Source organism: Maylandia zebra, linkage group LG22 (genome assembly GCF_041146795.1).
Source record: "Maylandia zebra isolate NMK-2024a linkage group LG22, Mzebra_GT3a, whole genome shotgun sequence".
In the NCBI taxonomy this organism is placed as follows: Eukaryota; Metazoa; Chordata; class Actinopteri; order Cichliformes; family Cichlidae; genus Maylandia; species Maylandia zebra.
This window is the reverse complement of record NC_135187.1, coordinates 1,960,067-1,987,455: the sequence shown is the minus strand read 5'-3', so window position 1 is coordinate 1,987,455 and position 27,389 is coordinate 1,960,067. Positions and strand designations below refer to the sequence as shown.

The 27,389-nt window shown below is 41.0% G+C and overlaps 1 protein-coding gene and 1 long non-coding RNA gene across 2 annotated transcripts; both read right to left on the bottom strand.

Moving 5' to 3' along the window:
- Nucleotides 1–7,509: 7,509 nt before the first annotated feature.
- Nucleotides 7,510–8,768, bottom strand: LOC143414596 (uncharacterized). Its single transcript, XR_013095238.1, has 4 exons — nt 8,630–8,768; nt 8,481–8,543; nt 8,086–8,225; nt 7,510–7,609 (listed from the first exon to the last, which is right to left on the bottom strand). It is a non-coding gene; the product is annotated as an uncharacterized LOC143414596 (long non-coding RNA).
- An 8,451-nt stretch (nt 8,769–17,219) lies between these two features.
- LOC112430716 (C-type lectin domain family 17, member A-like) lies at nt 17,220–25,423 on the bottom strand. Its single transcript, XM_024799157.2, has 6 exons — nt 25,359–25,423; nt 21,558–21,647; nt 21,410–21,472; nt 21,015–21,154; nt 20,432–20,538; nt 17,220–17,586 (listed from the first exon to the last, which is right to left on the bottom strand). Exons 1-6 carry the CDS (start codon nt 25,363–25,365, stop codon nt 17,466–17,468), a joined length of 528 nt encoding a protein of 175 aa, XP_024654925.2. The 5' UTR covers nt 25,366–25,423; the 3' UTR covers nt 17,220–17,465.
- Nucleotides 25,424–27,389: the final 1,966 nt, after the last annotated feature.

Sequence of the window (27,389 nt, the reverse complement as noted above, 5' to 3'; positions counted from 1 at the left end):
AAATAAATAAAGTCAAAGACTCAGCGGTCCTTTTGCTCTATTTTCACCTGTAAAGCAGGAGCAGGGTAGGCGGAGGTTTACCCTGGTGCAGGTGTGCTGCGGTCAGTTGAAGAAGCCGTGAGTTTCTCTGTGAGTTTCCCATCACGTCGTAGCTACTCGGTGCTTGCTCGGAAGTTTAGGGGTTTTTTTCGCTGTAAAAAGAAGTTTTCTTCCCACGCACGATCAGTGGCGTGTCTAGAAAATTTTTGTTGGGGGGGCCAGGTAGGGGCACAGATTTGGAGAAGGGTGGCAGATGTAATTGGCAGATAATGTTTAAAAAAACATTCTACCAACCGTTAACCATAATTCAATAATCCTATAAACCTAATAACCAAATGCACTTTTAACTCTTATTAGAATGAGATTTTAACCACTACGGTGCAAAGTTTTTAGATACTGCGTTGATAAAGGACAAGAGATACAATCAGTGCTTTGTCAGTGTTTACTCAGCATTCAAGGACAGCAATATTTGCATAGTATTTTTACTGACATATACTGCACATATGTTTTGGACAAAAACATTTTTGAATATTAAAATACGAACATTTGTAACATACAATTGACAAATTAGCCAATGCCAATGTAAAACTTTATCTGCCTGTTAAAAAAAGAAGATAATCTTCTCACAAACTGGTGTTTGATTTTGAAACAGGAAAAAAGTGGAGAAACAACTGAAAAGACTAATATTTGAATAAAACCTGAAAGCAAGTAAATACTTTCTATGCTGCCTTATGGTAAACTTTAGTAATATTGATAAAGAACAACACTGGCTGATGATGAAATACAGTCAGCTGGCATGGTGACACTGCCAGTATTAACCTGCAGGGCTGGACTGGGACAAAAAAATTGGGCATTTTTACTACAGACCGACCCAGCAGGTATTAAAGCCATAAAGCCTTTGAATGAAAACAAACCCTGTTGTGACAGTGATGTACACAGTCTTGTTGGTATATGTATGATTTCTATACATTTTACGTCAGATAAAAACTTTGGTTGTAAGATTTAGATAATTATTTAATAAAAACTAGATATTTTAAATGAGAATAAGAAAGAAAAGTATTTCTTTGTGCCCCCCTCTCCCTGTTAATGCCCTACCTGCCCCCCTGGCTAAACTTTGCTAGACCCGCCCCTGCATAGTTACCAGCTGTCAGCTACATAAAAAAGGATCCTGGTGTTATTTGTCTCTCAGAAACAGTTCATAACTTCAACTCATTCATGTCACCTAAAAGGTAAACCTGTTTCTCCATCACCTGTTCAGCTCTGATGGTTCAGTAAGGACATCTCCTGGTTTCATCTTCATGTTTCCCTCTCACCACATATCCAAACCGACATAATGACCAGCAGCTTTACAGCTGTGGCTCCAGCAAACATCAGCTGATACTAGAAATTAATATTAAATACATTCTAACAACAGCTGATCAAGCGTAAACGTGCTGCTGTTGTTTAGCGCAACATCTGCTGGTTTCCTCTTTCTGGCGCAAAGTGGGCGATAAAAAAACGAGAGAGAAAAGCCGATCAGCTGATCATTGATCAGTTTCATGATTGAAGTAGCAACAGGAGAGGGAGGGGGAGAGAATGAGAGAAGAGGCAGCTGTGCAGCGTAACGACAGAATAACTCCAGCTTTGTGTCTTTTTCCATTCTAGCTAAAGTCCGGGACAAACTGCGTCTCTTCTCAGCTCAATACGAAACGTGTAATATTTTCTCTGAATGAGGGACCATTCCATTTTTAAGGAGCCGTTGGCAACTCTACTAACCTTATGAATAAAATAAAGTTCACTATCAGTAACATCATAGCACCCACCCAGCTGTATAAAAACTCCGTCAAACTGGCTAGAACGCAGTATGAGTTATTGCAACTGACGGTAAAAAGTCAGCAACATGAAAATAAACTCCACCTAAACTTGGTTTATATCTGACCCAGATAGACTGCAGGTCATAACTTCTTACCTGAAGTTCAGTTCACCTGACACTCGGACTGGTGGCCGCCTCGGGGCTCTCCTCCTGCCTCCCCTTCCCTCATCCACCTGCTGCCTCTGTGGAAGCCCCGTTATAGCCACCACCAAACAACTGAGTTATTTTTACACATCAACCTGCATCTGGCCAATCCACCACCTCTCATTGTTCATGCCATTACAAAAAAAATAAAAAAATAAGTCACTGGGGATAAGCCCGATGGCCAGTCCAGCTATGTTAACCTGCAACCAAATCTGCAGCTCCATACAGCAATGTTACGACTTAGATTATATCTTATAACTCATAACTCTTATGTTAGCTGCCCTCAGTAGCATACTGTCTGAAATATTCCACAGCTGCAATAATTCTTTAAGTGTTATTTTTTCCTTGGTATTCTAATTTCACCGAAGTTTACTAAACTCAACAAACTTGATATTACTTACCGGGACATTTATTCTGTCCTCATTTTCTTTCACCGAAAAATTGTTTCCTGCAGTGCCGTCTTTCGCGCTTGGCTCTCCTACCTTTGCTAACGTGATGCGCATAGCGCAGAAGCCGATGCTGCATTCACTTACACTCGGATATCTGAGCGTCACCGTGAAAACATAATCGGACATTTGATATTTGATTGAATTTTATTGTTTTGCCTTTGGGGTGGCACCTGGGGTGGCCAGTCTGGTTGGGGGGGTGGCCTGTGCCCCCCCAGGCCACCCCGCTGGACACGCCATTGCGCACGATGGACGCTAATGTTTTTGTCACTTTTTATGGAATCAAACTCAAAGTAAGGTCAGTACTTCCACACTTTAAACGCTGCACGCTCATACTCTCTCTGCACTCGATATATTATCCATTGTTGATCTGCACACAGCTGCTGTCACCAACATCGCACTTGCTTACGTCACTGTCATGAGACATTCTCGCAAAAAAAATCACGGTTTTAGTAACGCAGTAACGCAGCGTTCCTACGGGAAAGTAACGGTAATCTAATTACTGATTTTGCAATAGTAATCCCTTACTTTACTCGTTACTTGAAAAAAGTAATCAGATTACAGTAACGCGTTACAAGTAACGCGTTACTGCCCATCTCTGGTGACGAGTGAATCCTTTCCAGTGTGTCCTCAGCTTTAGCTGCTGGTGGTTAGCCACTAATGTTTAGGGATGGGTACCGGTATCCGGAGAAATGCGCCGTATTTGGTAGCTTGCTGCGAGACCTCACACCGAGCACATCTACTGCGGGTGTGGTGCCTGTTATCGGACCCAGAGTTAGCAACATCCCCCAAAAACCCGAAGAGGAGAGTCCTGGCCCCTAGCCCTGCCAGTGTAGCAGAAATGATGAGGATGATGATGCAGCAGCAGCCGTTCTTCTCTGCGTGAGTAGCTTAATGCTGTTCGTGTGTAATTTACATTGAGTAGGCTAACCACGTTATTACATTAATGCATGTAAGGTAAACATCATCATAGCTACATGCGGCTGTCTTCTTGTTTGATGGCAGATGCTCCCTTCACCCTGGCCAAAAAGGCTAAAAAGACCAAAGAAAAAGTGGAAAACAGTTAAACATGAGAGGTTTAGGACAAAGTTTGTGTTTTTTCCATTGTTTAAGCACTGCTTCCAGCCAAGAGTGATACCATATATGCCCCATAGCTGCAGAAAAGGCTAACATTGTTATCTTTTTACAAAAAAACAGATGAACATGAGAGGTTTTTGGACAAAGTGTGTGTTCTCCATTCTTTAAGCACCGGTTTGGTACTGGTATTGGATAAAGCCTAAACAATTCCCATCCCTACTAACATTAAAGGCTTATGGTAAATGGCCTGTTTTTGTATAGTGCTTTTCTAGTCCCTAAGGACCCCAAAGCACTTCACACATCCAGTCATCCACCCATTCACACACTGGTGACAGCAGCTACATTGTAGCCACAGCCACCCTGGGGCGCACCGACAGAGGCGAGGCTGCCGGACACTGGCGCCACCGGGCCCTCTGACCACCAGAGGGAAGTGTCATGCCCAAGGACACGACGACCAAGACTGTCCAAGCCAGGGCTCGAACTGGCAACCTTCCGATTACAAGGCAAACTCCCAACTCTTGAGCCACGATAGCCTCGATAGCCTCGACAGCCTTGTATTAAGTTAATTTACTTTAGTGTAGATCTCATCAGTTAGCTGGGCCCCAGCACATTTGTAACCAGCCTGTAGGTAGTGAACATATTTCAGCAGTAGTGTAACATATATAAGAAAACTCTGCAGAGTGACTGTTTCTAACTATAACATGAAGAGAGAACAGGAAGTGAACAGAATCAGGTAAACAACATCAAATAATTTCCCTTAAAATGTTAAAAAATCACAAATCTAACATGATAAATAAAGTTGCTCACAGCGTGTTAAGATTCCAGCCAGAATCAGCAGATACAGCACTCCCAGGGTCACTTCAAACGCTCTGAAACAGCTGCTGTCCACAGCTGGAAGCTTTCTCTGGGTGTGTTCATCTACAGAGAAAATACACAAAGAGTCCATTCATGGAGCACTAATGAGGGGCTCTGGAGCTCCTTCTTCTTCCTCCCTTTTATTATCTGTAGTTTGTATTTTTAGTTCGTTCCTACTTACCAGCTTCTTGTAATCCACCAGCAGGGTTCTGCTCTCCATCGTCTAACATCTCCACCTCGATTTGCTCTCTTCCTCTTCCATCCTCATGGGTCCCTCTGCTGTATTTCACCCTGGAGTCATGGACACCTTGAGTTTGTGTCGACATCTTAAGCTAAGAAGATATTTGACCGTCCGTCACTGTCTGCCTGTTTCTTTGAGTCAGGCAGCTTTGAACTGAAAATATCCAGGAAGTCAAACCAGAAGAGAGCCACAGTTTTCCTGTCACGTCATGATGTGTGAAACGCTGAGTTATTTAGGAGCACTAACAGCATCCAACAAGATCTGAAGTTCAGTTCACTTCAAATGCAAAACTTTGACTGATGCAGTTTTAATTGATGACAAATGTGAACGAGTCAGAAACAGCAGAACAAACCACGAACACAACAAAGACTTCAAAAAGTCATTAAAACACCTCCAGAACATTCTGAACATTTCCTGTCTGAATATCTCAGAGACACTGAGGCTGAACTCAGCAGCAGCAACATGCACATCAATGCCTTTGTTAGATGCTGCTTTCATGAGTTTCTACATGTTGTAAGTCCACAGAATGAGAAGAGAGAAGAAGAGTTTGTGACACAGGAAATATGACGTCAGTGTGAACTAAGCTAACGGGGCGTCACGGCGTTGCAGAGGTTCGCTCTGTCACTGTCACCGTCTCCAGTTGGAAACAGACAAACAAACAGATTTCAACAAGACCTGAAGTTCAGATTTATCAGTTTAATTACTGAGATTTCATTGATGCCGTTGTGATTAATTACAAATGTGAACGAGTCAGAAACGAACAGCAGAATAAAGCACAAACACAGACAGCTTAAATACTTTTCTCCATTTATTTGGAAAACTTTTCCATTACATGCATTAATACATAGATACTTGTACACCAATACAAGCAAAGCCACAAATGTATTTGAAATGTTTGTCATAATGCACAGACACTGAGCTTGAACTTAGCAGCAGCAACTTAAAAATAGCTTTCTCAGAAGCTGCTGTCATCACACAATATATAATGTTAGTAATGAGCGAATGTTTCTGATGCAGGAAATATGGCGTCAGTGTGAACTTCAGTTATTTCGAGTTTACCAGCAGAGAAACTCACAGCATGCAACAAGATCTGAAGTCAGTTTGATGAATTGAAACGCTGAAATGTCTTTGATGCAGTTAGAATTCAATGAAATGCTGAAAATCATCTGAAGCGAAACACAACCAGGGTCTGTGGTCATTAGTTAAAAGCTTTGCACCAATCACATGTGGACACATACAGGCTGCAGGTAAAGGGTCCAAAGCAGGAAGTGTGTCACATGGAAACTGGCTCTGAAACTGTCTGATTCATGAAGACGACTAAGGCCCACATTACAAAAAGACCCGAGTCACGTTCAGAGTCATCAACAGACTTTAACCGTGTCCACTGTGAGAGTTGTTGTTTCTGGACTTTTCCTTTCTGCCATGCTGAAATGAACTTTGACCTTCAGTGTGTTAACGCTGTGCAGGCAGCTCGCTGCAAACTAAGCAGGAAGGTAAAGTTGTGTTTTGATGTAAGTGAAGAAGAAGAAGGAAAGTTGTTTTAAACGGATTCATCTTCACTTATTCACACGTTGTAAGTTTGACAAACTGAATTTGTGCTGGTTTCAGTCTCTTGGTTCCTGATTTGTAGCTAAAAGTAAGAAGCAGCAACTTTCAGCCGTTTGAGAGAAACTGAAGAAGACATTTACTGAAGTTTTAGGACCAACAGGCTGATGAATAAACCAAGTAAAGCAAAGTAAAGACAAGCTGCACTTTGACTTTTATTAGAACAATTTGCTGGAACTACAGAGTAATGAAGTACTTCAAGGTTTTGTGTGGATGACTTCCAACCTTACTGTACAGCACAGAGCACAGAGGGACAATATATGTAATCAATATATGATGCAGAATGAACAAGTAAAGACTGTAAGCTGAGTCTGAGGCTCATGCAGGACATTTCATAGTGAGGTGTCTTTGGTTGGATTATTCAAACATTTACATCAAAGCACCAAACTCATTTCTCACAGATGAAGGTCATTGAATTAGGATAATATGACCATATCCATTTCCCATCACGGTCACAGCAGACTCCATAGTAACCAGAATAAGGATCTGACGATCCTGTTCCCCAGAACCTGTCAGAGAGATCAAATCTGATATGAAACTGCACTAAACTCATAACTATTGTCACATTCATATAAATATGCGTCTCTTTTGGAATATTTCCAATATTTGCTGTATTTCTTTCCCAGGTTTCTCGCCCACTTTCCCTCCTTTAGACTTTTCTCTGAGAATCATCATGCACACTAAAACAGCTTTCAAGCTTTGATGAATATGAAATCTTCCTGCTGTAAAAATGGAGAATAAAAAGAAGTCAGAGCTGACTTTCTGCTGTTTGAAACTGTTTTGTCAGCTGTTTACAGACATCACTTTGAAATGTGTGTCTATCAGGTCATATTTACTGAAGCTTCTTCCTTCATATGTTCTGAAGTTTTACAAACACCAAAGAAGAAGAGACAGGAATTCTCTGAAACACTTTTTGTTCTGTGAGAAAAGAAACATTACAGCACAAAAACATGAAGACAAATTGAACAAAGTGAAATGTGTCGGTCGCTGCTTTGAACATGTTTCAATCCTGATTCCTTCAAACTGACTTGTTGTAACTGAACGTCATCACAGACTGCAGATGAAGAGAGTTCAAGCACAGCTGTTCATTCAAAGGAGGATTTCTGCTTTTCTTTACATTCAGTTTGTGGGGCTGTTGGAAAATAGCTCAACTCATGTATTGCTGATCTATCTTCCAAAACATCCATGTTTCACTTCTAAATAATAACTCTGGAATAGAAACAAACTAAAGTCTCACGTTTGTGTCAGCGCTGATCCGTCCACCCATTCCCATTTATATCCTCCTGATGTCCATTTAGCTTCCAGACCAATCCAGGACTCTCCTCTCAGGTTCAGTTCATTGACAAATTCCTGTTTGAGAAGAGACACAAATATTGTCTCCAGTCATAATTCAGCACTTCTGTTGTAGTGACATCATCTTGTGAACATGTCTGAAGGAAGAATAACTGTGATGAAACTTTTCTTCCATTGTGCAGAAATCAGAAAGAGCCAAAGAATCAATGAATATCAGCTCCTCCTGTAGCTCAGTCAGTGTTGCAGTGGAATCAGTGTTAACAAATCATTTGATTCAGTTGGATTGAATCAGAAAAATAATCTGGATTATGAGGATTTCTCTCATTTTATAACATTTCTGTGTAAATTAAATGTTTGTCAAATGTGTAAAAACTTTACGTTTGAATGTGTCTGCAACAAAAAAGGAGAATCCAAGAAATCCATCAGAGTGGAGACAGGAAGCAGGTCACAGACTGACAGCAGGTCAAAGACACAAGTAACAGATGACTGTCAGCTCCATCAAAGATCACACAGACATGAACAAACACACCCACCTGTTCCTCTTTGCTGTTTATCATCACCAGATCAGCTCCTTTATCCTGACAGGCTCTCCTGCTCTCAGACCAAGTTTCACTCTCAGTGGATTTAAAGTAGCAGCTGCTTCCAAATCTCATCCATCGATCAGGACACTTCTCTTAAAGTCAAACACATGTTTTAAAGACAGACTTTGTGTCCTGTTGTATCACATTAATCTTTGGTTCCTGTCATTTTCCCTGTAAATGCTTCATTTAAACTCAGGTTTTCTCTCTTATTCATAATGAACTGAAACTTACATTTATACAGAGAAACTGTTACACAGCATCAAACATGTAGGATTCAAAACAAAGACACAATCAGGTTATCACTGTGTAACACTGATGTTTTCTATCAGTTATTCAAACTTTATTACCTTCTATCTTCTCCTTCAGCTTCTTCACTTCTTCCTGTAACTGACTGTTGAGTCGTTTTGTTTCTGTAGAAAAAAAACATGTTAAAAAATGTAAATATAAATTTTATCTGACATTAGTATTTTCTTGTTAATTTTAAATACTTTCTTACCTTGATGTTCAGTCTGTAGCTCGTTGTAACTGTGGTTCAGTTTATTGTGTTTGAAGTGAAGTTTGTTGAATTCACTCTTGTTCAAAGCATCTGAAATATTTCAGTGAAACCAAAATAAAATAAAATAAAATAAAATGAGTGAAACGTTGAACAGAAATAATCTTCTTCCTCTGCTTTGTCAAATATATCAATAAGAGTCAGAAACTTGCAGCCATTGCTCTTTAACATGTCCTGTGGGTGGAGGTGTTAGAACTACAGGAAATCTGATGAGCTAAATACGTATCAACTGTGAACAAAAACCACTGACAAGATTCAGAATAATTGTGCTTCAGTGTGGAGGAAGAAGGTGAAGAGTCAAACAGCATTTCTACACCTGTAGTCAGAGATGTTATCTATATGCTTTGAAAGAATAGATTCTGACTCATGTGACATGTGCCTGTTCTCACTGAAAATATGTCTTTTTACATTCAGTCAAAGCTGCTCTGAGGCTTCAACACTTCCTCATATCAAAGGTGTTTCCATGTGATCAGGTACTTCCTGTATTTGCTGTGGCAGAAGGACACGTTCTGGTTGTGAAGCTGCATGTTTGTTGGCTGCTGGGATTCAGTATCAGTCATACATTCATTTGCAGCCAAGATCCCATCTTTGTAGCTCAGACTGCTGAAGACTCACACTGACTGCCTGCAGCATCTCATATAGCACACACAGCATCAGTGTCTATGATACAGTAACAGACTGAACTTTGACCTGTTGTTATGACTGTCATCATATTTGTGTCATTTTGTGTAACTGCTGTGTTTTTCTGTCCTTCATGCAAAGCTCTGCATGCTGCGCCTCAGCTGTGACTGAATGAGAGGATGATAACGGGCATGTGCAGGTACTCTGCTGTGATTGGTGCACCAACATGCTGCTTTATGATTACATAAAGAGCCAAGATGGCCGCCGTCTGCAGACGACTCATTCAGCTTTTCCTTGTTCCAACCTGCCACACCTGTGCAGCTCTCACTCTGTGTTTCCTGATGAGTTTGAAGCAGGTTGTGTTATGGTCCTGGGTCTGTTATATGTGATTTAGATTTTTTTTGGCCTTTCTATTATTTTTATGTAACTTTAACTCTTTGGGTTTATATTCATATGCTACTTTTGCATGTTATATTTTCAGTGTTCTGCCCTTTTGTGTAAAGTTTCTGTCAGTGTTGGAGCCATTTTATGTTTTTGGTGCTATTGCAATTTCTCAGCACAAGAGGGAGTAGTAACCCTACTTGCCACTGTCGCCATAACCTTTTAATCCAGGTTCAGTGGTGCTCAGGTGTGATGAGATGGGACAGAGGCAAACAGTGTTTTGACCGTGTATCAGTGTGAATCAGGTCGTGTGAGATCCTTTTGGTGTCATCTTCAGAAATTGGAATATGGAAACTTGAGCTTGAGGCAAATGTTGGATCGATGTTGTTGAAATTAGAACAATAAAGGTTAAATTTTTAATTTCAAGCAAAAGATTAATGGACACTTTGCACAGGTCAGAGCACCTGTCACTCATCTTCTTGATCTTCGATTAGCGATGTTTGGCCCTACAGTCAGTGATGTTTCCTTTGTTTGATTACTTCCTGTTTAACCTTTGTTTAACCTGTGTCTGCTGTGTTTGGCATTTAGTTTACTTTCTTTGTCTGTTTTTCTGTGATTAGGTTCAGCTGTGTTCCCCTCCTGTTTCATCTCTTTTTTGCTTCACTCCACATGCGAGCCTTGTGTTTGCGCTGAGCAGAGGAGGGAGGGGCGGTAGTTACACTCGCAGCAGCACAGGAACAGAGCAGGAGGGAGAGAGAGAGAGAGAGAGCCAGGGACAACAACAATAGACAACATCACCACAATAGAAAGGTGTAGTAATGAAAATGAGTGACATCAAGAAAAGAAGCACAATCTGGAACCATTTATATTTCATTGACAGTACAAAGTGTGAGTGCAAGAAAATAATTATTATAATATGATGTGTTAAATTTGTTTAGATCAGAGGAATAAGGAAGGATTGGTCTGTGTTTCAGTTTGGCTTAGCTGTAGGCTGAGAGTGTAATTGTTTAGAAGGAAAGGAATTTATGGACACTGGGGTCTGCCTGCCATAGAAGGAGTCAGGAAGCTACAGTTGGGGGTTGCTGATGCTGATGTTTGTACCTTTAATAAAACTCATAATTGTTCTAAACTTAGAAGTAGGTTTGCAGGAGACTCTCCACCTTATCTGTCAATGTAAGACAACAAGAGGCCACTGGCCCAGTGGATGCAGAGTGGGAGTCTCAGTGTTTGTAATATGTTAACTGTGTTTTCTATGTTGTGTAGAGGAATTTGGTGTAGCTTGGGTGAGATTACTTTTATGACCCCCAGGACGTCACGTATACAGACACACAGACACAAAGTGCTTTGACTGTTATGACACACCCACACCTACATGCACACTCACTCATGTACACACGGGTATGCGCACACACAGGCACTCACGTGCTCGTGCATACACACAGACACAGAGTTTGCAGCACACCGTGGGGGTTTTATGATGGGGTCACTTCTATAAAGCTGGCTGTAACAGACAAAGGAGTGAAGATCTGCAGAGGGACACCGGCCTTGCACGTCTTCCCTTCTAGAAGATGCATGCTTAAATGAAGATGAATAAAGATGAATAAAGGTTTTGTGAAATGACTACTGAGTTCTGGTGCCGTCTCTGGATGCCCGAGGAATAAAAAGAACCGGGTGAAACTGATTTCGCAACAAAAGGCAGAGTGTAGAGTCTGCAAGAAAAGGATATCATATAGAGCCGGCTCCACAAACAACCTGCACAGGCACCTGAGAACTGTCCACCGCCTAAACCAACGCAGAGCTCTGTTAAACAGTTTTTGCAGAAGTCTGTGACCCCAGCAAGACAGAACTCAATTGATAAAGAGCTGGCAAAAATGATTGCACTTTCAGAAAGTTTACTCATGCACTGAATCCTATGTATGCAATTCCAAGCAGGAAAACACTCTCCCAAAAAATCATCCCGGGCCTATATGACAGAGAACGTGCATCTTCTTTTTGTTTTGCATGTTAATTTATATTTTGTTGTGTTGTGGGGTTTTTGTTGTCGTTTCACTTTCAATTAGTTTAAAAGGTAAAAGCTGAAAACTTAAATCGTTAATAAAACTGGAATTGTAAATAGTTGGTTTTTGTATTTTATAATTATAGACTGAGCTGCCTATAATAAACATACATAAATAAAACATATTTTTTATATTAGTAATTCATTTTGTGCATAATTTTACATTGTTGTTAATAATTAATTAATTAAACCAACAAAACAACCTAAAGAGAGGGTTGGGAGCCGAAAGAGCCAGTTCTCTAAAAAGAGACAGAATTCCTATCACTAGTATTCATTCCCATTGTTTCCCTCGCCCTTTGTCCAGTCGTCTCACTAGCTGTGCTGTTCCTACTCTTTTTGTCTGTTTTTCTTGTACCTCATGGATTTTTGTTTCTCTTTTCCGGACCATCTGTACTTTCCTGGAATAAACACACTTTATGTTTAACATTTGCCCACCATGTTCTGCATTTGGGTCCTGAAGCTTCCACCACACCGTGGACAACATAACCTGATAGTTTGTAGGGCTGAGCTGCCTTTGACTTTGAACAGTTTTCTCCTGATTATGTTAGTTTGGGAGGTCAGCAGCTGCAACTTGTTTTGTTTCTTTTTATCAGATTATCTTTACACAAGAATCTGATTTAAAACATAAAATTAACCCACTCTCAAATACAGTCATCTCCAACTTTAATACTTCTTAATAGTTTCTTACCTCCCATCTTGTCCTTCAGCTTCACTTCTTTCTGCAGCTGCTCTTTTTCCAAACTCACTAAAATATCTGGTTAGAAATGCAACAAAACAGGAAATTAATTTAAAATCATTGCACTTTCCCAGATGGACTTTTTTATTCTCACTTTAGATGAATGGAACTAACATGAACTTGTTAGCTAGCTGTTTAATACACCAAGTGAACTAACTAGTTGACATAATGACAGACCAGGCCACTGTCTAACGTAGTGTGACTGCACCTGTATCAGTCTGCAGCAGATGCTGCTGCCTGTCTGCTTTGTTGATATAAGATAAGATAAGATAACCTTTTTTTTTGTTTTCTCACAGCAGGAAGCGGACAGTGCAAAAGTTATATAGCAAAACTTAGAATATAATACGAATAATGTACTGTACCCAACTGTAAAGAATAGAGTAAAATAGAATAAAATATACAATAGGATAAAAATATAATGCAAATGCTTTATACAACTGAGTAAAAATACAACTTTGTCAGAGAAGAGTATTGCACTTAGTCTTATTGCACATGTGTGGATGTGTGTGTTTGATCAGCTGCAAAAGTCTTTGCAGAGGTCGACATTGAGGAAATGTAAAACTGCTGGGGAAGGGTAAACATGAATTCAGTAAAATTGTAATTCACGTCGGCAGTAATGACACCCGGTTACGCCAATCGGATGTCACTAAAATCAATATCGAATCGGTGTGTAACTTTGCCAAAACAATGTGGGACTCTGTAGTTTTCTCTGGTCCCCTCCCCAATCAGACCAGGAGTGACATGTTTAGCCGCATGTTCTCCTTAAATTGCTGGCTGTCTGAGTGGTGTCCCAGAAACGATGTGGGCTTCATAGATAATTGGCAAACCTTCTGAAGGAAACCTGGTCTTGTTCCCACTCCTCCACTTTGGATGGAGCAGCTCTCATTTCTAAAAATATAGACAAATTTAGTAAATGCCCCAGACCATGGCTATCCAGAGTTGGGACCAGGAAGCAGAGTTGCAGTCTTACACGCCTCTCTGCAGCTTCCCTCCTCCTGTTACACCCCCCCCCCCCCCCCCCCAAAAAAAAAAAAAACATCTCCAAAGAGACTGTGTCAACTCCCAAACAGACAAAAAAACCAAACTAAGGACCAGCAAAAAATGACTAAAACATAAAAAATCACAAAGAAAGAACAATACAGTATCCACATATGAACCAAAGAGTAAAACAGTGAAATGTGGATTATTAAATATTAGGTGTCTCTCCTCCAAGTCTCTGTTAGTACATGACTTAAATTCCATAATGTTCAAAATCAGCACGATGGGAACTGAAGAGTAATGTTTCTCTACTTCCAGGCAGAGACAGAGATCAAAGCGACTACCTATGAGAGCACATCAAGCCTGACATATGATTTAGTATTAAATACATTAGGTTACATAAAACTGGAGCCAGCTGTGATCTTCAAAGTGATATGTGACGAGTGAATCCTTTCCAGTGTGTCCTCAGCTTTAGCTGCTGGTGGTTAGCCACTAATGTTTAGGGATGGGTACCGGTATCCGGAGAAATGCGCCGTATTTGGTAGCTTGCTGCGAGACCTCACACCGAGCACATCTACTGCGGGTGTGGTGCCTGTTATCGGACCCGGAGTTAGCAACATCCCCCAAAAACCCGAAGAGGAGAGTCCTGGCCCCTAGCCCTGCCAGTGTAGCAGAAATGATGAGGATGATGATGCAGCAGCAGCCGTTCTTCTCTGCGTGAGTAGCTTCATGTTGTTCGTGTGTAATTTACGTTGAGTAGGCTAACCACGTTATTACATTAATGCATGTAAGGTGAACTAGCAAACATCATCATAGCTACATGCGGCTGTCTTCTTGTTTGATGGCAGATACTCCCTTCACCCTGGCCAAAAAGGCTAAAATGACCAAAGAAAAAGTGGAAAACAGTTAAACATGAGAGGTTTTTGGAAAACGTTTGTGTTTTTTCCATTGTTTAAGCTTCCAGCCAAGAGTGATACCATATATGCCCCATAGCTGCAGAAAAGGCTAACATTGTTATCTTTTTACAAAAAAAACCAGCTGAACATGAGAGGTTTTTGGACAAAGTGTGTGTTCTCCATTCTTTAAGCACCGGTTTGGTACTGGTATTGGATAAAGCCTAAACAATTCCCATCCCTACTAACATTAAAGGCTTATGGTAAATGGCCTGTTTTTGTATAGTGCTTTTCTAGTCCCTAAGGACCCCAAAGCACTTCACACATCCAGTCATCCACCCATTCACACACTGGTGACAGCAGCTACATTGTAGCCACAGCCACCCTGGGGCGCACCGACAGAGGCGAGGCTGCCGGACACTGGCGCCACCGGGCCCTCTGACCACCAGAGGGAAGTGTCATGCCCAAGGACACGACGACCAAGACTGTCCAAGCCGGGGCTCGAACTGGCAACCTTCCGATTACAAGGCAAACTCCCAACTCTTGAGCCACGATAGCCTCGATAGCCTCGATAGCCTTGTATTAAGTTAATTTACTTTAGTGTAGATCTCATCAGTTAGCTGGGCCCCAGCACATTTTTAACCAGCCTGTAGGTAGTGAACATATTTCAGCAGTAGTGTAACATATATAAGAAAACTCTGCAGAGTGACTGTTTCTAACTATAACATGAAGAGAGAACAGGAAGTGAACAGAATCAGGTCAACAACATCAAATAATTTCCCTTAAAATGTAAAAAAATCACAAATCTAACATGATAAATAAAGTTGCTCACAGCGTGTTAAGATTCCAGCCAGAATCAGCAGATACAGCACTCCCAGGGTCACTTCAAACGCTCTGAAACAGCTGCTGTCCACAGCTGGAAGCTTTCTCTGGGTGTGTTCATCTACAGAGAAAATACACAAAGAGTCCATTCATGGAGCACTAATGAGGGGCTCTGGAGCTCCTTCTTCTTCCTCCCTTTTATTATCTGTAGTTTGTATTTTTAGTTCGTTCCTACTTACCAGCTTCTTGTAATCCACCAGCAGGGTTCTGCTCTCCATCGTCTAACATCTCCACCTCGATTTGCTCTCTTCCTCTTCCATCCTCATGGGTCCCTCTGCTGTATTTCACCCTGGAGTCATGGACACCTTGAGTTTGTGTCGACATCTTAAGCTAAGAAGATATTTGACCGTCCGTCACTGTCTGCCTGTTTCTTTGAGTCAGGCAGCTTTGAACTGAAAATATCCAGGAAGTCAAACCAGAAGAGAGCCACAGTTTTCCTGTCACGTCATGATGTGTGAAACGCTGAGTTATTTAGGAGCACTAACAGCATCCAACAAGATCTGAAGTTCAGTTCACTTCAAATGCAAAACTTTGACTGATGCAGTTTTAATTGATGACAAATGTGAACGAGTCAGAAACAGCAGAACAAACCACGAACACAACAAAGACTTCAAAAAGTCATTAAAACACCTCCAGAACATTCTGAACATTTCCTGTCTGAATATCTCAGAGACACTGAGGCTGAACTCAGCAGCAGCAACATGCACATCAATGCCTTTGTTAGATGCTGCTTTCATGAGTTTCTACATGTTGTAAGTCCACAGAATGAGAAGAGAGAAGAAGAGTTTGTGACACAGGAAATATGACGTCAGTGTGAACTAAGCTAACGGGGCGTCACGGCGTTGCAGAGGTTCGCTCTGTCACTGTCACCGTCTCCAGTTGGAAACAGACAAACAAACAGATTTCAACAAGACCTGAAGTTCAGATTTATCAGTTTAATTACTGAGATTTCATTGATGCCGTTGTGATTAATTACAAATGTGAACGAGTCAGAAACGAACAGCAGAATAAAGCACAAACACAGACAGCTTAAATACTTTTCTACATTTATTTGGAAAACTTTTCCATTACATGCATTAATACATAGATACTTGTACACCAATACAAGCAAAGACACAAATGTATTTGAAATGTTTGTCATAATGCACAGACACTGAGCTTGAACTTAGCAGCAGCAACATAAAAATAGCTTTCTCAGAAGCTGCTGTCATCACACAATATATAATGTTAGTAATGAGCGAATGTTTCTGATGCAGGAAATATGGCGTCAGTGTGAACTTCAGTTATTTCGAGTTTACCAGCAGAGAAACTCACAGCATGCAACAAGATCTGAAGTCATTTTGATGAATTGAAACGCTGAAATGTCTTTGATGCAGTTAGAATTCAATGAAATGCTGAAAATCATCTGAAGCGAAACACAACCAGGGTCTGTGGTCATTAGTTAAAAGCTTTGCACCAATCACATGTGGACACATACAGGCTGCAGGTAAAGGGTCCAAAGCAGGAAGTGTGTCACATGGAAACTGGCTCTGAAACTGTCTGATTCATGAAGACGACTAAGGCCCACGTTACAAAAAGACCCGAGTCATGTTCAGAGTCATCAACAGACTTTAACCGTGTCCACTGTGAGGGTTGTTGTTTCTGGACTTTTCCTTTCTGTCATGCTGAAATGAACTTTGACCTTCAGTGTGTTAACGCTGTGCAGGCAGCTCGCTGCAAACTAAGCAGGAAGGTAAAGTTGTGTTTTGATGTAAGTGAAGAAGAAGAAGGAAAGTTGTTTTAAACGGATTCATCTTCACTTATTCACACGTTGTAAGTTTGACAAACTGAATTTGTGCTGGTTTCAGTCTCTTGGTTCCTGATTTGTAGCTAAAAGTAAGAAGCAGCAACTTTCAGCTGTTTGAGAGAAACTGAAGAAGACATTTACTGAAGTTTTAGGACCAACAGACTGATGAATAAACCAAGTAAAGCAAAGTAAAGACAAGCTGCACTTTGACTTTTATTAGAACAATTTGCTGGAACTACAGAGTAATGAAGTACTTCAAGGTTTTGTGTGGATGACTTCCAACCTTACTGTACAGCACAGAGCACAGAGGGACAATATATGTAATCAATATATGATGCAGAATGAACAAGTAAAGACTGTAAGCTGAGTCTGAGGCTCATGCAGGACATTTCATAGTGAGGTGTCTTTGGTTGGATTATTCAAACATTTACATCAAAGCACCAAACTCATTTCTCACAGATGAAGGTCGTTGAATGAGAATAAGATGAATATATCCATTTCCCATCACGGTCACAGCAGACTCCACGGTATCCAGAATAAGGATCTGACCATCCTTCTGCCCAGAACCTGTCAGAGAGATCAAATCTGATATGAAACTGGACTAAACTCATAACTATTGTCACATTCATATAAATATGCGTCTCTTTTGGAATATTTCCAATATTTGCTGTATTTCTTTCCCAGGTTTCTCGCCCACTTTCCCTCCTTTAGACTTTTCTCTGAGAATCATCATGCACACTAAAACAGCTTTCAAGCTTTGATGAATATGAAATCTTCCTGCTGTAAAAATGGAGAATAAAAAGAAGTCAGAGCTGACTTTCTGCTGTTTGAAACTGTTTTGTCAGCTGTTTACAGACATCACTTTGAAATGTGTGTCTATCAGGTCATATTTACTGAAGCTTCTTCCTTCATATGTTCTGAAGTTTTACAAACACCAAAGAAGAAGAGACAGGAATTCTCTGAAACACTTTTTGTTCTGTGAGAAAAGAAACATTGTGCCATCACACACCAGGGTGAGTTATAACAATGACAAACCCTGGTTTACTCCTAAACTCAAAAAGCTGTGGCTGGAAAAGAGTAAGGCGTTCAGAAGCGGAGACAGGGACTGCTACAGAGAGGCCAAGTACAGGTTCACTAAGGAAGTGGACATTGCCAAACATCAGCACTCTGAGAAGATGCAGCAGCAGATCTCAGAGAATGACTCGGCCTCTGTGTGGAAAGGTTTTAGGAATATTACAAACTACAAGCCTAAAACCCCCCACTCCACTGATGACTTGCTCTTAGCCAACACCCTCAACGACTTCTACTGCCGTTTTGACGAGCCATCAGGCAGCCTTCACACCTCCAACGGCCCCAACAATAGAGGCACTTTGGACACTCATTCCCCCACCTCTCCCCCCTCCATAGAGCCATCACCACCTTCAAACTGTTCACCTACAACACCCCCCTCCTCACCCCACACAAAAGAGGATTTCACACCACCTCCTCCCACCACAACTCTTCATATTCATGAAGCAGATGTGAGGAAGCAGTTTAAGAGTCTGAATGCTCGGAAAGCTCCCGGCCCAGACGGTGTGTCTCCTGCCACCCTCAGACACTGTGCAAACGAGCTGGCCCCAGTGTTTTCTGGCATCTTCAACTCCTCACTGCAGGCATGTCATGTGCCTGCCTGCTTCAAGTCCTCCACCATAATCCCTGTCCCCAAGAAACCTAGGATCACTGGACTAAATGACTACAGACCCGTGGCTCTGACATCTGTGGTCATGAAGTCTTTTGAGTGCCTAGTTCTCTCCCATCTCAAGACCCTCACGGCCCCCCTCCTGGACCCCCTGCAGTTTGCATATAGAGCCAACAGGTCTGTAGATGACGCCATCAACATGGCCCTACACTTCATCCTGCAGCATCTGGACTCCCCAGGAACCTACGCCAGGATCCTGTTTGTGGACTTCAGCTCTGCCTTCAACACCATCCTTCCAGACCATCTCCGAGGCAAGCTTTCCCAGATGAATGTGCCTGATCCCATCTGCCGGTGGATTACTGACTTCCTGACGGACAGGAAGCAGCATGTGAGGCTGGGAAAGAATGTCTCGGACTCCCGGACCATCAGCACCGGCTCCCCTCAGGGCTGTGTTCTTTCTCCTCTGCTCTTCTCCCTGTACACCAACTGCTGCACCTCCACCCACCAGTCTGTCAAGCTAATCAAGTTTGCAGATGACACCACCGTCATTGGACTCATCTCGGACGGGGACGAGTCTGCCTACAGGAGGGAGGTTGAACGTCTGGTGTCCTGGTGCAGCCACAACAACCTGGTGCTGAATGCCCAGAAGACAGTGGAGATTATTGTGGACTTCAGGAAGCACACAGCCCCACTCCCCCCCATCATCCTAACTGACACCCCCATCACCTCTGTGGACTCATTCCGCTTCCTGGGTACCACCATCACCCAGGACCTGAAGTGGGAGCCCACCATCACCTCCGTCATTAAGAAAGCCCAGCAGAGGATGTACTTCCTGAGGCAGCTGAAGAAATTCAACCTGCCAACACGGACGATGATGCAGTTCTACACTGCAATCATCGAGTCCATCCTCACCTCCTCCATCACCGTGTGGTACGCTGGAGCCACTATCAGGGACAAACAGAGACTGCAGCGTGTTGTGCGCTCTGCTGAGAAGGTGATTGGCTGCAGACTCCCATCTCTGCAGGACCTGTACACCTCCAGGACACTGGGGCGTGCAGCTCGGATCTCAGCTGACCCTTCTCACCCTGGACACAGTCTGTTTGACCTGCTCCCCTCAGGCAGGAGGCTCCGGTCCATTCGCACCAGAACCTCTCGCCACAAGAACAGTTTCTTCCCCTCTGCTGTTGGACACATGAACACTGTCACTGCATCATTTCATGTCTGGCACTGATCACCACCTGCACTCATGTATATATCCTTCTACGTAGCACTCTTAATTCTTATTCTCATGTATATATCTCATGCACATATCTTTCTTTCTACATAGCACTTTAATTCTTATTGCTTGCACTGAAGCACCGCAGCAAATTCCTAATGTTGTAAACCTCAACATCTGGCAATAAACCCATTCTGATTCTGATTCTGATTCTGATTACAGCACAAAAACATGAAGACAAATTGAACAAAGTGAAATGTGTCGGTCGCTGCTTTGAACATGTTTCAATGCTGATTTCTTCAAACTGACTTGTTGTAACTGAACGTCATCACAGACTGCAGATGAAGAGAGTTCAAGCACAGCTGTTCATTCAAAGGAGGATTTCTGCTTTTCTTTACATTCAGTTTGTGGGGCTGTTGGAAAATAGCTCAGCTCATGTATTGCTGATCTATCTTCCAAAACATCAGTGTTTCACTTCTAAATAATGACTCTGGAATAGAAACAAACTAATGTCTCACGTTTCTGTCAGCGCTGATCCGTCCACCCATTCCCATTCATATCCTCCTGATGTCTGTTTGGCTTCCAGACCAATCCAAGAGTGTCCTCCAAATTTACTGACAAATTCCTGTTTGAGAAGAGACACAAATATTGTCTCCAGTCATAATTCAGCACTTCTGTTGTAGTGACATCATCTTGTGAACATGTCTGAAGGAAGAATAACTGTGATGAAACGTTTCTTCCATTGTGCAGAAATCAGAAAGAGCCAAAGAATCAATGAATATCAGCTCCTCCTGTAGCTCAGTCAGTGTTGCAGTGGAATCAGTGTTAACAAATCATTTGATTCAGTTGGATTGAATCAGAAAAATAATCTGGATTATGAGGATTTCTCTCATTTTATAACATTTCTGTGTAAATTAAATGTTTGTCAAATGTGTAAAAACTTTACGTTTGAATGTGTCTGCAACAAAAAAGGAGAATCCAAGAAATCCATCAGAGTGGAGACAGGAAGCAGGTCACAGACTGACAGCAGGTCAAAGACACAAGTAACAGATGACTGTCAGCTCCATCAAAGATCACACAGACATGAACAAACACACCCACCTGTTCCTCTTTGCTGTTTATCATCACCAGATCAGCTCCTTTATCCTGACAGGCTCTCCTGCTCTCAGACCAAGTTTTCTTCTCAGTGGATTTAAAGTAAAACTTGCTTCCAAATCTCATCCATCCTTCAGGACACTTCTCTTAAAGTCAAACACATGTTTTAAAGTCAGACTTTGTGTCCTGTTGTATCACATTAATCTTTGGTTCCTGTCATTTTCCCTGTAAATGCTTCATTTAAACTCAGGTTTTCTCTCTTATTCATAATGAACTGAAACTTACATTTATACAGAGAAACTGTTACACAGCATCAAACATTTAGGATTCAAAACAAAGACACAATCAGGTTATCACTGTGTAACACTGATGTTTTCTATCAGTTATTCAAACTTTATTACCTTCTATCTTCTCCTTCAGCTTCTTCACTTCTTCCTGTAACTGACTGTTGAGTCGTTTTGTCTCTGTAGAAAAAAACATGTTAAAAAATGTAAATATAAATTTTATCTGACATTAGTATTTTCTTGTTAATTTTAAATACTTTCTTACCTTGATGTTCAGTCTGTAGCTCGTTGTAACTGTGGTTCAGTTTATTGTGTTTGAAGTGAAGTTTGTTGAATTCACTCTTGTTCAAAGCATCTGAAATATTTCAGTGAAACCAAAATAAAATAAAATAAAATAAAATGAGTGAAACGTTGAACAGAAATAATCTTCTTCCTCTGCTTTGTCAAATATATCAATAAGAGTCAGAAACTTGCAGCCATTGCTCTTTAACATGTCCTGTGGGTGGAGGTGTTAGAACTACAGGAAATCTGATGAGCTAAATACGTATCAACTGTGAACAAAAACCACTGACAAGATTCAGAATAATTGTGCTTCAGTGTGGAGGAAGAAGGTGAAGAGTCAAACAGCATTTCTACACCTGTAGTCAGAGATGTTATCTATATGCTTTGAAAGAATAGATGCTGACTCATGTGACATGTGCCTGTTCTCACTGAAAATATGTCTTTTTACATTCAGTCAAAGCTGCTCTGAGGCTTCAACACTTCCTCATATCAAAGGTGTTTCCATGTGATCAGGTACTTCCTGTATTTGCTGTGGCAGAAGGACACGTTCTGGTTGTGAAGCTGCATGTTTGTTGGCTGCTGGGATTCAGTATCAGTCATACATTCATTTGCAGCCAAGATCCCATCTTTGTAGCTCAGACTGCTGAAGACTCACACTGACTGCCTGCAGCATCTCATATAGCACACACAGCATCAGTGTCTATGATACAGTAACAGACTGAACTTTGACCTGTTGTTATGACTGTCATCATATTTGTGTCATTTTGTGTAACTGCTGTGTTTTTCTGTCCTTCATGCAAAGCTCTGCATGCTGCGCCTCAGCTGTGACTGAATGAGAGGATGATAACGGGCATGTGCAGGTACTCTGCTGTGATTGGTGCACCAACATGCAGCCTAATGATTACATAAAGAGCCAAGATGGCCGCCGTCTGCAGACGACTCATTCAGCTTTTCCTTGTTCCAACCTGCCACACCTGTGCAGCTCTCACTCTGTGTTTCCTGATGAGTTTGAAGCAGGTTGTGTTATGGTCCTGGGTCTGTTATATGTGATTTAGATTTTTTTTGGCCTTTCTATTATTTTTATGTAACTTTAACTCTTTGGGTTTATATTCATATGCTACTTTTGCATGTTATATTTTCAGTGTTCTGCCCTTTTGTGTAAAGTTTCTGTCAGTGTTGGAGCCATTTTATGTTTTTGGTGCTATTGCAATTTCTCAGCACAAGAGGGAGTAGTAACCCTACTTGCCACTGTCGCCATAACCTTTTAATCCAGGTTCAGTGGTGCTCAGGTGTGATGAGATGGGACAGAGGCAAACAGTGTTTTGACCGTGTATCAGTGTGAATCAGGTCGTGTGAGATCCTTTTGGTGTCATCTTCAGAAATTGGAATATGGAAACTTGAGCTTGAGGCAAATGTTGGATCGATGTTGTTGAAATTAGAACAATAAAGGTTAAATTTTTAATTTCAAGCAAAAGATTAATGGACACTTTGCACAGGTCAGAGCACCTGTCACTCATCTTCTTGATCTTCGATTAGCGATGTTTGGCCCTACAGTCAGTGATGTTTCCTTTGTTTGATTACTTCCTGTTTAACCTTTGTTTAACCTGTCTGCTGTGTTTGGTATTTAGTTTACTTTCTTTGTCTGTTTTTCTGTGATTAGGTTCAGCTGTGTTCCCCTCCTGTTTCATCTCTTTTTTGCTTCACTCCACACGCGAGCCTTGTGTTTGCGCTGAGCAGAGGAGGGAGGGGCGGTAGTTACACTCGCAGCAGCACAGGAACAGAGCAGGAGGGAGAGAGAGAGAGAGAGAGCCAGGGACAACAACAATAGACAACATCACCACAATAGAAAGGTGTAGTAATGAAAATGAGTGACATCAAGAAAAGAAGCACAATCTGGAACCATTTATATTTCATTGACAGTACAAAGTGTGAGTGCAAGAAAATAATTATTATAATATGATGTGTTAAATTTGTTTAGATCAGAGGAATAAGGAAGGATTGGTCTGTGTTTCAGTTTGGCTTAGCTGTAGGCTGAGAGTGTAATTGTTTAGAAGGAAAGGAATTTATGGACACTGGGGTCTGCCTGCCATAGAAGGAGTCAGGAAGCTACAGTTGGGGGTTGCTGATGCTGATGTTTGTACCTTTAATAAAACTCATAATTGTTCTAAACTTAGAAGTAGGTTTGCAGGAGACTCTCCACCTTATCTGTCAATGTAAGACAACAAGAGGCCACTGGCCCAGTGGATGCAGAGTGGGAGTCTCAGTGTTTGTAATATGTTAACTGTGTTTTCTATGTTGTGTAGAGGAATTTGGTGTAGCTTGGGTGAGATTACTTTTATGACCCCCAGGACGTCACGTATACAGACACACAGACACAAAGTGCTTTGACTGTTACGACACACCCACACCTACATGCACACTCACTCATGTACACACGGGTATGCGCACACACAGGCACTCACGTGCTCGTGCATACACACAGACACAGAGTTTGCAGCACACCGTGGGGGTTTTATGATGGGGTCACTTCTATAAAGCTGGCTGTAACAGACAAAGGAGTGAAGATCTGCAGAGGGACACCGGCCTTGCACGTCTTCCCTTCTAGAAGATGCATGCTTAAATGAAGATGAATAAAGATGAATAAAGGTTTTGTGAAATGACTACTGAGTTCTGGTGCCGTCTCTGGATGCCCGAGGAATAAAAAGAACCGGGTGAAACTGATTTCGCAACAAAAGGCAGAGTGTAGAGTCTGCAAGAAAAGGATATCATATAGAGCCGGCTCCACAAACAACCTGCACAGGCACCTGAGAACTGTCCACCGCCTAAACCAACGCAGAGCTCTGTTAAACAGTTTTTGCAGAAGTCTGTGACCCCAGCAAGACAGAACTCAATTGATAAAGAGCTGGCAAAAATGATTGCACTTTCAGAAAGTTTACTCATGCACTGAATCCTATGTATGCAATTCCAAGCAGGAAAACACTCTCCCAAAAAATCATCCCGGGCCTATATGACAGAGAACGTGCATCTTCTTTTTGTTTTGCATGTTAATTTATATTTTGTTGTGTTGTGGGGTTTTTGTTGTCGTTTCACTTTCAATTAGTTTAAAAGGTAAAAGCTGAAAACTTAAATCGTTAATAAAACTGGAATTGTAAATAGTTGGTTTTTGTATTTTATAATTATAGACTGAGCTGCCTATAATAAACATACATAAATAAAACATATTTTTTATATTAGTAATTCATTTTGTGCATAATTTTACATTGTTGTTAATAATTAATTAATTAAACCAACAAAACAACCTAAAGAGAGGGTTGGGAGCCGAAAGAGCCAGTTCTCTAAAAAGAGACAGAATTCCTATCACTAGTATTCATTCCCATTGTTTCCCTCGCCCTTTGTCCAGTCGTCTCACTAGCTGTGCTGTTCCTACTCTTTTTGTCTGTTTTTCTTGTACCTCATGGATTTTTGTTTCTCTTTTCCGGACCATCTGTACTTTCCTGGAATAAACACACTTTATGTTTAACATTTGCCCACCATGTTCTGCATTTGGGTCCTGAAGCTTCCACCACACCGTGGACAACATAACCTGATAGTTTGTAGGGCTGAGCTGCCTTTGACTTTGAACAGTTTTCTCCTGTTTATGTTAGTTTGGGAGGTCAGCAGCTGCAACTTGTTTTGTTTCTTTTTATCAGATTATCTTTACACAAGAATCTGATTTAAAACATAAAATTAACCCACTCTCAAATACAGTCATCTCCAACTTTAATACTTCTTAATAGTTTCTTACCTTCCATCTTGTCCTTCAGCTTCACTTCTTTCTGCAGCTGCTCTTTTTCCAAACTCACTAAAATATCTGGTTAGAAATGCAACAAAACAGGAAATTAATTTAAAATCATTGCACTTTCCCAGATGGACTTTTTTATTCTCACTTTAGATGAATGGAACTAACATGAACTTGTTAGCTAGCTGTTTAATACACCAAGTGAACTAACTAGTTGACATAATGACAGACCAGGCCACTGTCTAACATAGTGTGACTGCACCTGTATCAGTCTGCAGCAGATGCTGCTGCCTGTCTGCTTTGTTGATATAAGATAAGATAAGATAACCTTTTTTTTGTTTTCTCACAGCAGGAAGCGGACAGTGCAAAAGTTATATAGCAAAACTTAGAATATAATACGAATAATGTACTGTACCCAACTGTAAAGAATAGAGTAAAATAGAATAAAATATACAATAGGATAAAAATATAATGCAAATGCTTTATACAACTGAGTAAAAATACAACTTTGTCAGAGAAGAGTATTGCACTTAGTCTTATTGCACATGTGTGGATGTGTGTGTTTGATCAGCTGCAAAAGTCTTTGCAGAGGTCGACATTGAGGAAATGTAAAACTGCTGGGGAAGGGTAAACATGAATTCAGTAAAATTGTAATTCACGTCGGCAGTAATGACACCCGGTTACGCCAATCGGATGTCACTAAAATCAATATCGAATCGGTGTGTAACTTTGCCAAAACAATGTGGGACTCTGTAGTTTTCTCTGGTCCCCTCCCCAATCAGACCAGGAGTGACATGTTTAGCCGCATGTTCTCCTTAAATTGCTGGCTGTCTGAGTGGTGTCCAAAAAACAATGTGGGCTTCATAGATAATTGGCAAACCTTCTGAAGGAAACCTGGTCTTGTTCCCACTCCTCCACTTTGGATGGAGCAGCTCTCATTTCTAAAAATATAGACAAATTTAGTAAATGCCCCAGACCATGGCTATCCAGAGTTGGGACCAGGAAGCAGAGTTGCAGTTTTACACGCCTCTCTGCAGCTTCCCTCCTCCTGTTACACCCCCCCCCCCCCAAAAAAAAAAAAAAACATCTCCAAAGAGACTGTGTCAACTCCCAAACAGACAAAAAAACCAAACTAAGGACCAGCAAAAAATGACTAAAACATAAAAAATCACAAAGAAAGAACAATACAGTATCCACATATGAACCAAAGAGTAAAACAGTGAAATGTGGATTATTAAATATTAGGTGTCTCTCCTCCAAGTCTCTGTTAGTACATGACTTAAATTCCATAATGTTCAAAATCAGCACGATGGGAACTGAAGAGTAATGTTTCTCTACTTCCAGGCAGAGACAGAGATCGAAGCGACTACATATGAGAGCACATCAAGCCTGACATATGATTTAGTATTAAATACATTAGGTTACATAAAACTGGAGCCAGCTGTGATCTTCAAAGTGATACGTGACGAGCAGTGTTGGTCAAGTTACTTGAAAAAAGTAATCAGTAACTAATTACTGATTACTTCCCCAAAAAAGTAATCCCGTTACTTTACTGATTACTTATTTTCAAAAGTAATTAATTACTTAGTTACTTAGTTACTTAGTTACTTTTTAAAAGCACGATTTACAACCTGAAGAGGTGATAAAGTGATAGATCTTTCAGCCCAATTCTACTTTTTCTACATAATCCATCATACAAAATGTAATCAAATGGAAAAGTCTCTTTTTTTTAACTTGTTTTATTAGTTTTAATCTTTTAACTTTATGCATCAAGCAAAACATTTAATTATATGCAACATTCTCTGACTTGAATAAATTAGTTTAACATTTAAACCTATTTTCTGCACATTCCAGCACATAAAATAAAATATTTTTTGTGTTTACACTCAGTCTTTCAAATAGATGCAAGTAAAACACAGCAGAAAATAAATAAAGTCAAAGACTCAGCGGTCCTTTTGCTCTATTTTCACCTGTAAAGCAGGAGCAGGGTAGGCGGAGGTTTACCCTGGTGCAGGTGTGCTGCGGTCAGTTGAAGAA